General features: G+C 45.7%; 1 protein-coding gene across 3 annotated transcripts in view; it reads left to right on the top strand.

Moving 5' to 3' along the window:
- Nucleotides 1–15,087, top strand: part of LOC119039416 (kalirin) — a 571,768-nt gene that overhangs the window by 257,757 nt on the left and 298,924 nt on the right. For all 3 annotated transcript variants that reach the window (XM_053672926.1, XM_053672927.1, XM_037132217.2), the window contains exons 4-5: nucleotides 6,911–7,103; nucleotides 9,545–10,057. In XM_053672926.1, coding sequence (XP_053528901.1) covers nucleotides 6,911–7,103; nucleotides 9,545–10,057 — 706 coding nt within the window. The remainder of the gene's footprint in view (nucleotides 1–6,910; nucleotides 7,104–9,544; nucleotides 10,058–15,087) is intronic.

The raw sequence follows: 15,087 nt of genomic DNA, 5'->3' as shown, positions 1-15,087 counted from the left end.
CATTTCATATAATAAGGGCTTGGTGATGATGAACTCCTTGAATTTGGTCTTATCTGAGAAGCACCTTATCTGTCCTTCCATTCTAAATGAAAGTTTTGCTGGATAGAGCAATCTTGGTTGTAGGTCTTTAGATTTCATGACTTGGAATACCTCTTTCCAGCCCCTTCTTGCCTGTAAGGTCTCTTTTGAGAAATCTGCTGACAGTCTGATGGGGACTCCTTTGTAGGTGATTGTCCCCTTAGCTCTTGCTGCTTCTAGGATTCTCTCCTTCATTTTAATTTTGGCTAATGTAATTATGATATGCCTTGGTGTGTTTCTTCTTGAGTCCAACTTTTTTGGTACTCTCTGGGCTTCTTGGATTTCTTGGAAGTCTATTTCCTTTGCCAGATTGGGGAAATTTTCTTTTATTATTTGTTCAAATAGTTTTTCCACTGGTGGTTGTGTCTTTCCCCCTTCTGGTACCCCTATAATTCGGATGTTGGAGCGTTTAAAGATGTCCTGGAGGTTCCTAAGACTCTCCTCATTTCTTTGAATTCTTGCTCCTTGACTCTTTTCTGTTTGGCCATTATTTGGTTTCTTCTGGTCCACTCCATTGATTTGAGTCCCAGTTTCCTTTTCATCTCTATGGGTTTCCTGTGGAATTCCATTCATTTCCCTTAATTTAGCCTTCATATGTTTCTCTAATTTGTGGCTATAATCAACCAGATCTGTGAGGAAGCTGATGACCAGTGTTTTAAACTGTGTGTCTGAGAGTTTTGCTACTTCTTCATCGCTTAGATTTATCTGTGGGGCTTTGAGGTCTTCCTGCGACATTTTTGGTCTGTTCTGGCCCTTTAAGTGGGAGAAGCGGCGCCTTGGAGTCCCAGGTCGCTTGGTTGTGACGCTGTATGTGGGGGCGTGGTCAGAGCGGGGAAATGGCGGCGCCCTCTATCGCCTTGGCCGCCGTCTATCGCCGCTGCGGCCGGTCCAACCGCCCACTCCCTCGCTCGCGTGCAATTAGGCAACTGCAGTCAACACGCAGCACCGCCTCCCCACTGTCTCCTCTGCAGTTGCTCACCCGGTGGGTTGCTCGGTTGCTCACTAGGTCCAATCCTGGGTTTGGAACCCGTGCGTCTGGATTCGCGCGTCTGGATTCCGCGCCCGGGTCCGACCGAGCCCTCCTTTGTAACTCCTCACCAGACGCCGGTTTCGCCCCTTACCGGTCGGGCTGAAGAATTTGTTGTTAGCGGACTTCCGAAAAGTTCAATTTTCCGTGTTCTGGTTGTGTTTTCTGATGCTAATATTTAGTTGTCCCTAAACTTGGTTGTGTGAGGAGGCACGGCACCTCCACCTAAACCTCCATCTTGGCGGAAGTCCAATAAATATCTTTTAAAAGGTAAAACAAGCTAAAGGGAGAAGGAGGGTTACCTGTTATATTCCAGTGTGAATTGCTGTGCTCAAACTGCCCTGCATGTCAGCACACTGAGTGAGAGGAAAGGGTTGCTGGCACCTCGGGAAAGAGGCAGGCCAGGAGCCCCTGTGGGACTGGGGGTCACCAAAGAGTCCTAGGCAGATCTTGGTCACTTCCGGAGTCAGGGAGGCAGGGCCAAGGGATGGGAGTCTACCAAAAGCTCCCCTGTGGCCCTTCCTCCAGTCATCCCAGAGACCAAGGAGGAAGACTGCTTCCCAGCTCCCACCCAGTGCCTGCCCCAGCACCCCGCTGAAACTGCCCTGGTCAGTGGGACCAGGGCCTCTTAGTCACTAAATGCCAGTTCTGATCTCAGCTAATGACCTACTTTTCTGCAGCATTTGACACCTGTTCCTCCTTGAAATGCTGTCCTCCCTGATTCCTTTAACTTCTCCCTGGTTTTGTGTAACCTCCGTGCATTCTCCATCCCCACCCCCGCCTCAGGCTCATCTATTTCCTTCTTCCATCTCTTAAACATTGATTTTCCATCAGTGTTCTTTCTTGACTCAGAAGATGCTCCTCATCATCTTACTCGTTTTCATTGGGTGATCTCTCTTCTGTGTATATCTACTACCACGGTTCATGGGGTTTATTCATTCTGAAAATATTACTGAATACCTACTAGGTACCAGGCACAGTGTGACTCCCAGGTCAAGATTTGCAACCCAGATTTCTCTTTAAATCTCCAATGGTACATCAAATTACCTTCACAACTTCATATATGTATGAAATATTATTTATGTTTACATTATTTGTAATACAGTAATGAAAATAACTCTCTTTGGCTATGAATGTTGAATCAGGGCTTCAGGTGCAAATGACTTAGTAAGGGCATTCTCTTTAGGAAGAACTTGTAAAGGAGCAGGGAGTTGGAGAAACAGGGTAGGAAAAGGGAAGGACCGTGCAAGGATGTGGTCTCAGTCTAGTCAGAGACTGACGGGGAGAATGAGGAGGCCCTGGAGCCTAAATCACACTTCGGCGTTACTCTGCATTAAGGTAAAGAGTCTGGGCTCCGGCACCTTATATCAGAGAGGCACCGCCCTCCCTGGGCGTGGGCATAACCTCCACGTTCCTCTTGGAGAAATGGAGCCCATCAGCCAAAGGCAAGTCTCCAGAGATGGTCATGGGTGTAAGCTGACGGCCGAAACTCTGTTGGAGCTGGGGGCTGGGCACAGTGGTCAGTGAAGGAGCCCTGGGCGGGACATCACCAGTGTCTCCCACAGCAGCTAAGACGGTCCAGATGATGTGCCTGGCATCCACATAGGTGCTTCATTAACAAACTTAACCTTTAAAACAACTCTGTAATGTAGTTACTATTATTCATCTTTTATAGTGCAGGAACTGAAGCATGGAGTTTAAAAGTGACTTGGTTAAGGTTTCCCAATAACTAAATGATGGAGCTATGGTTTAGACCAAGGAAGCGTAGTTCTAGGTTCCGTACCCTTAACAGCTACCTTGAATTCCTCAGTGTGTTGTTGAATTTTAGCTTACACAAGACACTGTGTTAGCCACTGGGAATTCTTCAGTAAATGAACACAAAAATCCCTGCTGCTTTGAGTTTATTTTCTAGTGAGGGAAGGTGGACAATAAATGAATAAGTAAAATGCATGATCCAGATGGTAATAAATGCTAAGAAAGAAATGAATCAGGGAGGGGAAGTGGGAAGTGCTGTGTGACGCTGCAGCTCCACTTAGGAGGTGTTTCAACAAAGATGCAAAGGAGGTGGCTGTGGCCACTCCCTCTGGCTGGCCCCAGCGTGTTCTCCCTCTGCACGGCCAGGGGTAGTCTGTCCAAGCCACCTCATGGTGGCTTGAATGACACTCTCCAGCAGTTCTCGTTGTTCTCAGGGTGAACCCAGGAGTCCCACCATCCTGGTCTGAGACCTGCGTCCATTCCTGGCTCTTCTCTGATGTCTGGGGCAACAGTACAGATGAAGACCCCCCTCCCTATGTCTAAATATTGAAAATTAATATACCAAGCTATCAAATTGTTAAACACATTCTGTCCCTTCTACCTTGACAAATGTATCTTCATTGTGACAGAGGGGGCCAACTTCATATTTGGACTTGTTGGACTCCTCTGAGTTCTGTGCCAGAACTTGGCAGCACAGATTGCCCAGGGCCCAGGCCATGCTCTGCCTCCCTTCTCTGCCCGCTGCTGCCCAGCTCTGTCTTCCACCCCAGTGGCGGGGGGGGGGGGGTGCTCATGCCTGTGGACTTCCCAGCTCACATACTGTGTTCTAGCCACACCCTTGCAACTAGTGGTCCTTTGCCATGCCGGTGCTCATACTGGTAGTGTCACTTGCCTTAGAGGACTAGACCTGGGAAACAGGGACGCATGGGGCCCAGGAGTAGGCTAAGGGCCCTTTGGACAGAGAATTTGCAGAGTTCAGGCACTAGCAGCTTGGTCTGTGAGAGAGGTCGAGGAACAGCACAGACTCCATCTGGGCAAGTCCCAGGGAGGGGTGGGAGAGGGGGGTAGGCAAGAAGAGGGTTGGAGCCTGGAATAGGACTGTCTAAAGCTCTCGGGGTATCACTCTGTCGTCAGTCTCTTCCTTATGCACGTGTCCAAACCAAAGTGAATTACTTGAACTTTCTCAATATGCCATGTTCCTTTGCCTTTGTGATTCTGTAATCTTATAGACTGCACAATAGAGGCCATTCGCTTGGACTCCTTGCCATGATTTCCCTCATGTCCTATGAGTTCCCTGACATAATCCCCTTACTGCTGGCTCTTAATACCCACCTCCAATGCCCAAAATACCACTCACAGTGGCAGTAGTGGTGGGATGTAATATCATATGGTGACCTGAGTGTGGGCTTTAGCATGAACAGTCCTGGTTTTGACTATTTGCCTAGCCACCTGCTAGTTATGTGACCTTCGGCAAATTCTGTGCTTCGATTTCATCACCTCTTACATGGAGATTACCATACCAAGTTTATAAGGTATTGGAAGGATAAAAAAATACCATCTATCAAGTGCTCAGCCACAGTCCCTGGCATAGAATAAGCATGTGGTAAGAAGTTCCCTTTCTTCCCCAGCTATGCTGCTTCTTTGAAACCAAACACACAAAGCACCGTGATACATTACGCTGGTTCACGGAAAAATGTTTAGATTAGCTCTCAGCCCCCGGGCTGCTTTCCCCATCTCCTGAGTTAGTGAGGACTTACTAGAGAATATTAGTATCTGATTTCTGCTTTCATTGTCTACTGCCCACCACATTTAGATGCTGGGATAGTCCAACTCCAGCTGTAGGTGGCAACACTGACTATTTGCTGCTAGAGATGGAGAGTTCTCGTGTCATGCACAGTCATGGTAACAGGTACAGAGCCTGAGGGGCAGGTACACATATCAAAGGAAAGGTGAAACTGACCGCAGCCTTGCAGGGCCTGACCTAAGTGGGCCTGCAACAAGTGTGCGTCAAGCTGAAAAAACTAAACTCACAGAGAAAAGCCATTAAATCCCAGTAGAAAGTGGATGAAAGAACTGCTTAGGTGTAAGGGACAGAAGAAACACTCCTGGGCCAGTGAACTACAGCTAATAATCAGAGAAATACAAATCTAAGCGCAGTGCAGCATTTTTCCTACAAAATGGGCCAGAGTTCAGTGCTGATGAGGATACAACAAGTTGATACGTTCTTCTGCAAAGCAGTAGTGAGAACAATTGAATAATTTATGGTGTAGGCATAAGACAGGTGGACTATGTGTCATTAAATATAACAGTTTTGAAGAAATTTGAAACATGAGAAAAACCTTGTTACAATGAGAAGCTGAACACTGTATGGTATAAAATTACATGCACAAAAATACGGAAAGGAAATAGGACAGAGTATTATAAAAAAAGAGGTGCTCCCATTAGCATCTCTTACGTAGGTCTTTGAACTTTTCTATAAATAGCAGGTGTTTCTTTTATAATGTGAAATTCCATAATTTAATAAAATGACACATTGCTTTGACACGATAGGTCAGACACAATTATGTATGGATGACGGTGGCCACTTGTTGACTCAGATTTGGAGAAAGAAAGACTCAGCCTTCTTCCCACGCGAATTGAGCCCTTTTTATCAACACGAAGAAATGGAGAGAGTTTTCTGCCTGGGCAGTTTCCCCGTCTGACTGGGAGTCCTGCCCCAGCCGCCTTATGCTTGAGACATTCATGCAGTTGCAGAACTGTCGTCTCCTCACCAGGCTGTGACGTTCTCGTCACTGTTGAGATCTGAGAAGGAAGCCAAGGAAGAGGTTTTATTTCCATTTTTGGCTTAATCCTTCCAACTGTGGCCTCACCTCCAATGATGTCCACGATTGTTACATGGTGGTGCCCATCAGTGGGCCGTGAGCAGGGCCAGTGGTTTGAGCAAATACCGTCTGGGGAACAGGACATTAGTGAAAGATCCTAAGGAAATACTACACCAGTGTTTATATAAAAATGTGAATTAACCAAAGTATATTTTGAGTGATAAAATAAATGGATAGGTTAAATAAGCCAAGAAGAGAAGACCCCCTAACTACCAAAACAAACTTTCTTCCAAACTGAGAAGTTCTAACTGTTCTGACCTTCAGTTTTTTTCTTTTGAATCTTACGAGTTACTGTTAAAGTCCAAGTGTTGGAAGGAACTTTGCTATGTAGTAAGTTACACAGCAACATCCTGATTAACTTAGCCTGCTAATTTTTTGGCTTTCAAGATGGTCTCTGTCACTTCGTCTGGCCTTGATTTTGGGAGTAGCTTCCCATCTTAACTTCCTGCAGTGTGCCTTTTCTGGACCCTGACTCTGTATCCGCCCTCCTGGTTAGCCCCACCTTTGGCTGTCTAGGTGACTTCACTGCCTGACTTCTTATAAGTTGATAAACATTTGAAACTATAAGTAATACATCTTAAATGCAGTAGTAGCAAATGTATATTATTAATACTTTCTGTATCATCTCTTAGCAATTGGTAGGTCAGTCTAGAGCCTTTTATTGAAAAAGGTTTTTCAGCCCAGTGAGTGGTAAAGTGCACCAGTGACTGCCACTGATGTGGGCCTGGGGAGGGGCAGCACTTGTGCTGAGGACTTTCCATCTCAGATTTGAGGGTGATGGGGTCCCTGTCTTTAGAGAGCTTGTTTTCAAATGGGTAAAACAGGATTCCTCCCAGCAGTGAGACAAAAACTAAATGTAAAATCAAACATAATTGTGAATACCCAAATAGTAAACATCCCAACAAGTGCAAATGAATACAGGGAAGGCTGAGTTTTTGCTAAATGCCAGAAGAAGGCAGAATGCCCTCAGATAGATGGAGTTAATCTGGGAGGGTTTTCTGAAGCAGTGCATTTTAGAGTTGGATTGGAAGACAGCCAGGAGACCTGGTGTGAAGTTGGAAGGGTGGTCCGATTAAAAGGAATGCAGATTTCCTGATGCTTTTTGACTGTGTACTTCAAAGTCTCAGCTGCCCAGAGTGACCATGCCTGGCCTCTGACCTCCCCACAGTGAGGACGTGTGCAAACGTGGCTTCACCGTCATCATCGACATGCGGGGCTCCAAGTGGGACCTCATCAAACCCCTCCTCAAGACACTGCAGGAAGCTTTTCCGGCTGAGATCCATGTGGCCCTCATCATTAAACCCGACAACTTCTGGCAGAAGCAGAAGACCAACTTTGGCAGCTCCAAGTTCATCTTTGAGGTGAGCCAGGCTGCTCTCTCAGCACCCCCTTTTCTTCCCACCACCCACACATTTCTCACTTGTGCTTCTCCATGTACCCTACTATGCGCATGGTGGTGGCTGCTACTTCAGGATTCCTTGGCTACTGTGGCCTTACCAGTGGCCTTTAGGGAGGAATAAGAGGATCAAGAGATTGTCCTAAATGCAGTGTCAGTAGGCAGTTCTGTGAATGTGTAAATTGGGACAGTTGTTTCTGGGGGCAGCTTTGTAGTTTGGGTGAAATGCCTTAAAAAGAGTTTATAACCATTGACCTAGTCATGCTTATTGGAAAAAAAAGTTAATATAAAAATGAAACAAAACCTTTAAAAAATGTAATTATCATCATAAACAAATAAAGGTCTATACACCTTTATGAATGATGATGTCCATTCATAATAGTGTTATTTGCAATGATATATGTACATATATATACATCTCCACATATACACATATACACGGACACACAGATAGAGTAGGTATAGTTTGTATTCTGACTATCCATTAATGTTAGTGACTAATACACAAATACTATGAAGCCATTAAAAATCATATTTAGTTATATGTTAATTATAGCTCAATAAAATCATATTTAGAAAATAGTGTCTGAAAAATGCTCATGAAATATTGTTTTAAAATGGCTAGTTATAAAATAGTATGGGCATATCATCTAAAATTTGTTTTTTTAAGTGCATATATGAAGAAGACTGAGAGACTGAAAATGTCAGTAGATTATTAGGAGTAGCTAGATTATAGGTGGTTTTTATTTTCTTCGTATTTTTTATATTCTTTTATACTCAGGGAGAACATGTTATTTTTTTTAAGCTAATTATCCCAGACAGCAATGTGTCCTTTGAGAATTTTTAATGATAATGTATCAGATGAAACCAGTGATTTAGGAAACTTCGTCCTGGTCAAATTCGAGCTTTGCCCTTCCTCAGAACGTTGGCCCTCATCGCCAAGGGGATGGGCCTTGTGTCCATGTGCCTGTTGGAAGGCACAGCTGCTCTTAACCTTGCAGCGACTTTCCACTGCAGAGCCTCCCCCAGGCCCAGGAGCCCCTCTGCATGGTGTGGCGGCCCCAAGAGTCTGTGACTGCCACTGAGCACAGCAACCCGACCACCCAAGCCAAGCAGTTCCCACTCTGTTTAAATAACAGGAAAAGTTTGACTTGGTATAAAAACAGTTCTTCTACTCTCCCTACACTGCTACTCACCCAGCATTAGCAGCCCTGCATTTTTGTAGTTGTGGTTTGTTTATACAGAGGCAGTGATAACAAGCCTACATATTTATAACCTGAAAAGACCCAAAGTAATCTTTCTAACAAGTCCTGAAGATTTGCTTCAGTGTGGGTGCCTAACCCTTTCCATCTCCCTTCACGCCAAGTTGAGCGAGCTTGTCTCTGCCTCCAAACGAGAAAGAAGGACGGAAGAGAGAACTGGGGCCTCCCACTCAGAAGCGTATTTATAAAGCAGTGCCTTACAAACAGCCAATGAAATACCACATGCAGACTGAGAGTACAGACAGTTAATGAATAACTGGTGAATATAATCACAAGGGACTTCCAGGATGTGGTAAATTGGGAGCCAGGTTTGAAGGGGAAAGTGCTCTAGAACAGGGCTGCTCCAAGTTTAATGGGCAGAGTCTCCTGGGGAATCTTGTTAAATGTAGGTTCTAATTCAGCAGATTTGGGAAAGTTCTGAGACGCTGCCGTTCTAACAAGCTCCCAGGCAGTCTAAATGCTGCTGCCTAAGGCCACACTTTGAGTAGCAAGGATCCAGACTAGAAGAGGTTTGTAACACGGGTTGCACATTAGAATCACCTGGGGAGCTTTTAAAACTACCCACGCCCAAGCTCCAATCCAAGCCAACTAAATCAGAGAAGGGTATCTGCTACCAGGGAGAGCCTTGGAATGGGGCAGAGGCCTGCCCAGCCTGAGGCAGGAATAGACTCAGATCCTCGCAGCACAAGTATTGGCCCACGTAGCTTAATGCAGTCGTGATGATGTCCTGGGTCATGGGCCTGCATGGGTTTCTAAGCTATGGATAACTAGACCTTGAGGCCCTGGGTCTGTTTTACTTCCAGCTTCTCCTGCTTCTAGCATCTGAAGCCCTACTGCAGTGGACCAGGGAGTAGAGAGGAGGAAGATGAAGGCAGCAGAGACTTAAAGGCAGCCTTTCCTGGAATGGTAAATGGGCAGGTGGAGAGGCTTTTTGATCCAGTCAGCCAGTCTATTGAAACTGCTTTCCTGGCTGATCTGTGGCTAATGCCCAGTGGGCCACATGCTCCCCAAGGCAGGCTGTGAGCATTATTATGTGGACTTATCTTAGCTTTTCCCCTTGACTTTCCTTCTGACTACTGCTGTCCTGGTCTTCCCCTTCCTCCCCCTACTTCACTGAGTCTCCTTCTCTGTGTCTGCCCTCCAGACGAGCATGGTATCTGTGGAAGGCCTCACAAAGCTGGTGGACCCCTCCCAGCTGACTGAGGAGTTTGATGGCTCCCTGGACTACAACCACGAGGAATGGATCGAGCTGCGGCTCTCCTTGGAGGAGTTCTTCAACAGTGCTGTGCACCTGCTCTCACGCCTGGAGGACCTGCAGGAGATGCTGGCCAGGAAGGAGTTTCCTGTGGATGTGGAGGGCTCTCGGCGGCTCATCGATGAGCACACACAGCTCAAGAAGAAGGTGCTGAAGGCCCCCGTGGAGGAGCTGGACCGGGAGGGGCAGCGGCTACTGCAGTGCATTCGCTGCAGTGATGGCTTCTCAGGGCGCAATTGCATCCCTGGCAGCGCTGACTTCCAGAGCCTGGTGCCCAAGATCACCAGCCTGTTGGACAAGCTGCACTCCACCCGGCAGCACCTGCACCAGATGTGGCATGTGCGCAAACTCAAGCTGGATCAGTGTTTCCAGTTGCGGCTTTTTGAGCAGGATGCCGAGAAGGTAGGAGGGGAGCATGCTTACCTGGAGCTGGGGTTTCAGGGAGGGAGCACGGCTTTTTAGTGAAACTGCTAGTCCAGTTTTCTGATTAATAACAATACTTTTGAGGAAAGTATTTTTGTCTGTTTGTTTATTTCTTTTTAAATGCTCACTGGTGTTAGCTGGTATACATTTATTATAATCTTATATCTGGCCATTGATCACTGACTTCTTAAAAGCCTCTTTCCAGAGCTGGTTCTTCTGTCTTTCCAAAATTATATGGCTTATCTCTGGCTATTGCTCAATTGTTTGTTCTGGGTGGTTTCTCCACAGTTGAGTTATAATTCCAGATTGGCCCTGGGAGGAGGTCAGTGTGACTTTCATTCACTCCTCCACCATCATCCCTCCCCTTAAAGCTCTCTTTATGTAGTGTTTATTACGCACCCAGTACTGTTCTAAGCATTGAGTGTAAATTAACTCATTTGATCCTCTCTAGTCCTATAAGGTAGGTGTATTATCATTATCTCATTTTACAGATGAAGAAACTGAGAGGCTAAATAACTTGGCTTAACAGGGAAGTGCAGGATGGCTCCAGGGTCCATGCTTTTCCCCACTGCTGGACACTGCCTCTCTCAGGACATGTAGTGAATGACTCAAGCTGGCTGAGCAACAAAAATAACAATACTGTTACCAGCCACAGTACCAAGATTTTGTGATTATTGCCATGCAGTGTACTTATCTGCAGAGCCTAATTTAATCTGCATGGCTTTTCCATCCTTTGAGGTGCATGGCGGTGTCTCTGCTGAAGTCCAGGGAAATTGAGAACTCCTTGATCTTGGGTCTCCAATGGCAGACTTGATGTGTGAATCCAGTTCTTTCCAGTTGGAAGTACAGGACTCTTCTTAGCATCCTACCTCTTTTTGAAGGTTTTCCTTGGGGGCTTAGCACTTTAGCACGGCCTCCTTTTTCCAGCAGTGAATTTTCATAGCTTTCCCTTATCAGGGGAGATACAAGAAAGTGGATAGAAAATATATCATGTAGTGCCTCTTTGCTGAGGACACAAATATATCTTCTCTAGGTTCTTTTCAAGCTAAAGAGAGTTTACTACTATACATGCTTTAGGGGGAATGAAATGCCTTTCTAACTGTTTTCTGGAAATAACTTCTATGCAAATGCACAGTACTACTCTACATCTCTCAGGAAACTATGAATTTTATAGACAGTGTCTAATATAATGGTTTTCTGTCTTTTCAGAGCTCATCTTGAAAATGTCTCTAGATATTTTTAAGTGATGAGGTCAGGATATAAAACTCTATATAATGCTGATCCTAATTTATGTGAGACTGCCAGCATAGGTATAGCTGGAAGAAAATTCACCACAATGTTAATAGTTTTGATTTCTAGGTGCCAAGTTTATAGTTAATTTTAATTTTCCTGTATAAATTTTATGTATTTTCCAATTTTTTATCATTATAATCAGAAGAAAATCCATATATGCCATTTTAAAAGAATGTATAGTCCTTTCTACAACAGGACTTTGACCATCACTTAAGCCAGACTTTGTAAGGGAATTGTAAAGGGGTTTCTTGCATAACCTTAGGAGTTGCAGGGTTTTCCCTGACCTTCCTGGGGGCTCTTTGCACAGTGACCTGGCAGCCTGGGTCTGACCCTGGCCTGCTCTGGGAAGGGCCACTTGGAATACAGAATCCTGTCACTGTTCACCAAGTGATGAGACACCAGGTCAGGAGCCAGCAGCTCTATAAAGCCAGCAGCAGATAATTTGGCTCCTGTGACTGGTGTTAGAAAAGTCTGAAATATCTCCTTTTTATGTGGCGTCTCTTCTCCTCGGGGGCAGGGAACTACTTTGCAGCCTGACCTAGGTGACCATTTCGGTGATCCAGGGGCAGAAGGAGAGGCCGGAGACTTAGGTCTGCCTAGTTGTATTTTAGAGGCACTTCACAGCATCCCTGAAGCTCAGGGATATGGAAAAACTGCACGGGGCACAGACAGTGCCTTCTCAAAAACAAAACAAACAACATGCCCTTAGCTCTCAAAAGGTCCTGGTAGGGAAGGCTTGACCTTCTAGAGTCAGACAAATGCCAGTCAACCGAGGAGTAATTGCTGCCCCACATGCATCCTCTCAATACATGCACACGCAAAACACATAGTGTATTATTATTCCTCTTGTACAGTTGAGGGAATGGAAGCTCAAAGTGATGAAGCAGTTTGCCTAAGATCACACTCCTGATTACACAAAGCCAGTATTTTGACCGTTTCCAAAGCCCACCCAAGCTCTTACCCAATAACCACACTGTCCTCTGCTCCTAGGACCTCCCTTATGCTACCGCTGAGCACTGCTTGCTGGCCCTGAGTCCCCTGGCCCAGGCTCTGATGACTCAGGAGAAAATCTGAAATCTCACCTCCTAATGCCCATCTGACAGCAGTGGCTTAACCATTCTGTGCTGTGGAAACCTAGGGACCCCAGCTTAGATAATATTTGTAAATGTACAAAATATGTAGTCTGGGAACAAAATTATTGAAATACAGTTTATAAGTTAAAAAAACAATAACATATGTACTTTTTAGAAACATGTTAAATAATAAAATCTACTTGAAGTCTCACAACTACTGTGATTTTGAAGTAGTGATGAGCATAAATGATATTTTAGGGCAACAACCCTGATGCAGTGTGAAAATGTGTGTGTTTCTACTGATGTCAGAGCCTCAAGTATTGCTAAGAGTAATGTAGTTTGTTGCTTACATTCATAATTGAAGTGAATGCTACATGTTAGTTAGAGGGTAGTGATAATAAAGGCATATTTCTCCCCTATCCAAGTACATGATCCCAGAATGCAACACTCCAAGTTTAGGTTCCATGGACCATACCTTAAAAAGTGGGTGTGTGTGTGTGGTGTATACAGGGGGAGGGGAGGGGAGAGAATATTGAAAATAAAACAGAGGGAATGAAAAGATGATGGGAAGAGAGCAGCCCAGGACTATTTTGATATTGAGCCAGTGGTAAAAATGCCTCTCAAGCCTGACCCAGCTGCCACAGAAAATATGCTAGGTGTGGGGAAGGAGAGAAAAACATTGCTTCAAGATTAATTTAAGATATGTATGCGGAACTAAGTGCCTCAGCTCTCGATATTATTTGGTGTTTTTGGAAGGGGGTGAGAGGGGTGGCGGTTTGGGGGAGGGCTGTGCGTGTGGACCCACGTCTAAACAAGGCATGAGGAAATGGTTACCGTGTGAGCCACGTCTGAGCCTCCTTTCTGCTGGAAGGCTTGTCACAGGTCTCTGATTTCAGATCTGGGAAGCTCTTGGCAATGGGAGGACTCTAGGGATCATCCAGCTTCTATTTTTGTGAGGGGGCAGGTGCAGAGTCTCCCCTCTGGCCCTGTGGGGTAACAGCCTGTTTTCCAGGTTCCCCATTTGCCATCTGGCCTTGGAGAGTGAAGCCGCCTCTTACCACCTTCCTTGACCTCTGTGATGACTCCCTGCATTCTTCATCTTGGAGGTGGTGGAGAGGGAACCATTATCTTTCCCAATTAAGCAATTATGGAGGAGCGACTCTGTTCCAAAGATAATTCATAAAGCAGGGCACCCATTCATTTAATAAACTTCTTTTGAGCATCTGTCATCAGCCCAAAACAAGGCACTTGGATAAAGACAAGTAGGCCACAATTTTTGCCCTGGAGCAGCAAGCTGTCATAAACTCCTGTTTATTATTATTTGTGCCTGCTGTATGCATCACACTGTCCTCAGTACAGCCTCTGCGTCTGGGGACTTTTCAGAGAAGGGGGTATATTGCAGCTTCAGGAAAGCCTTACTGAGCGATTTGTGAGAGAGCTGGGTGATACAGAGGTAATGCAAGTAACACACAGTACATCTTGCTAGAAGATAAACACCGCTGCCTTGGCCTTGTGCCCTCTGGTCTGTAACTAATGGGCCTGTCCTCCACTGTGCTCACAGAACACAGGCCGGGTCGCTCCTCATTAGCCAGGTGCAGATTATGGCTCTCTTTGCAGCCTTATTTCACAGCCAGCTGCCCCCTCAGCTGCAGTGGAACCTGTGTGATGCAGGTGTCTGCCCCGAAGTCACATCCCATTCCCAGAGAGAAGGGAGGTCTCTTTCCCATTAGGGGGCAGATTATGGTATTAGGGATCATTAAGTAGACTCAATGTAGATGCCCCCTTGGAAAAGGGAAGGCTGGGTGCTAGTCAGTTGAGGGTCCTCCCTAGCCCCCTCCCCTTTCCTGGGTTCCTACAACACCTTAGAATGGTACAACTGGAAAGACCCTGATATAGAAAAGTCTACCTCCCGTGCACTGTAGGAAATCCAGCCTTGTCATCCTGGTGACAGCGATGTGACCTTACTATGCCCATCTATGTACTAATGCCAATAATGAGTATCAGAAAATACTGTAGCTACCAACCAGCCTTCTGATCTGGGGAAGGCCTACAGTCTTCCAGTCTTTATAGGAAGGAGAAGTGCCTAGGTCTTCAGTGCCTAACTAGACTGACGGAGAAACCTTTGTCTACTTTGCTTCTGAATAAAAGAGGCTATACTGATGTCTACCCAGGAGACCCTACCCTAGTCTTGCCCGAAGCCATTCTAGAAAGGAGTATATTCCCACTTTCCCACTGCAGGGAGAATTCCCAAGAGTGGACATAGCTACCCAGGGAGGCATCCAGTATTGGAATTGTGCTTATTATTACTTTATGCAGCATGCTGTGTTTATTTCGTGTGTAAACGTGTTCTTGGGACATTCCCACACACAGTCTTCATCACAATGATGGGAAGGATATTTAGGTGCCTACCTCCTCTGCGACCAAGGCATCTGGCCCAGAGGGGGACCTCTCATTTGCTTACAGCACAGGTGTCAAACGCAAGGCCCGCGGGCTGAACCCAGCCCTCCACCTTGTTTTATCTGGCTCAGTGCCTTTCTACCCAACAGCAGCATCGAGCTCCTTGCCCCTAGTTAAAGAGTAGTTGCATTTATACAGACCTAAAATTACATTTGGCCCTTTGAAGGCAACCACAAGGCTGATGTG

This window comes from Artibeus jamaicensis, unplaced genomic scaffold, assembly GCF_021234435.1.
Source record: "Artibeus jamaicensis isolate MK-2021 breed Jamaican fruit bat unplaced genomic scaffold, CSHL_Jam_final contig_793, whole genome shotgun sequence".
In the NCBI taxonomy this organism is placed as follows: Eukaryota; Metazoa; Chordata; class Mammalia; order Chiroptera; family Phyllostomidae; genus Artibeus; species Artibeus jamaicensis.
This window is presented reverse-complemented; position numbering and strand designations above follow the sequence as displayed.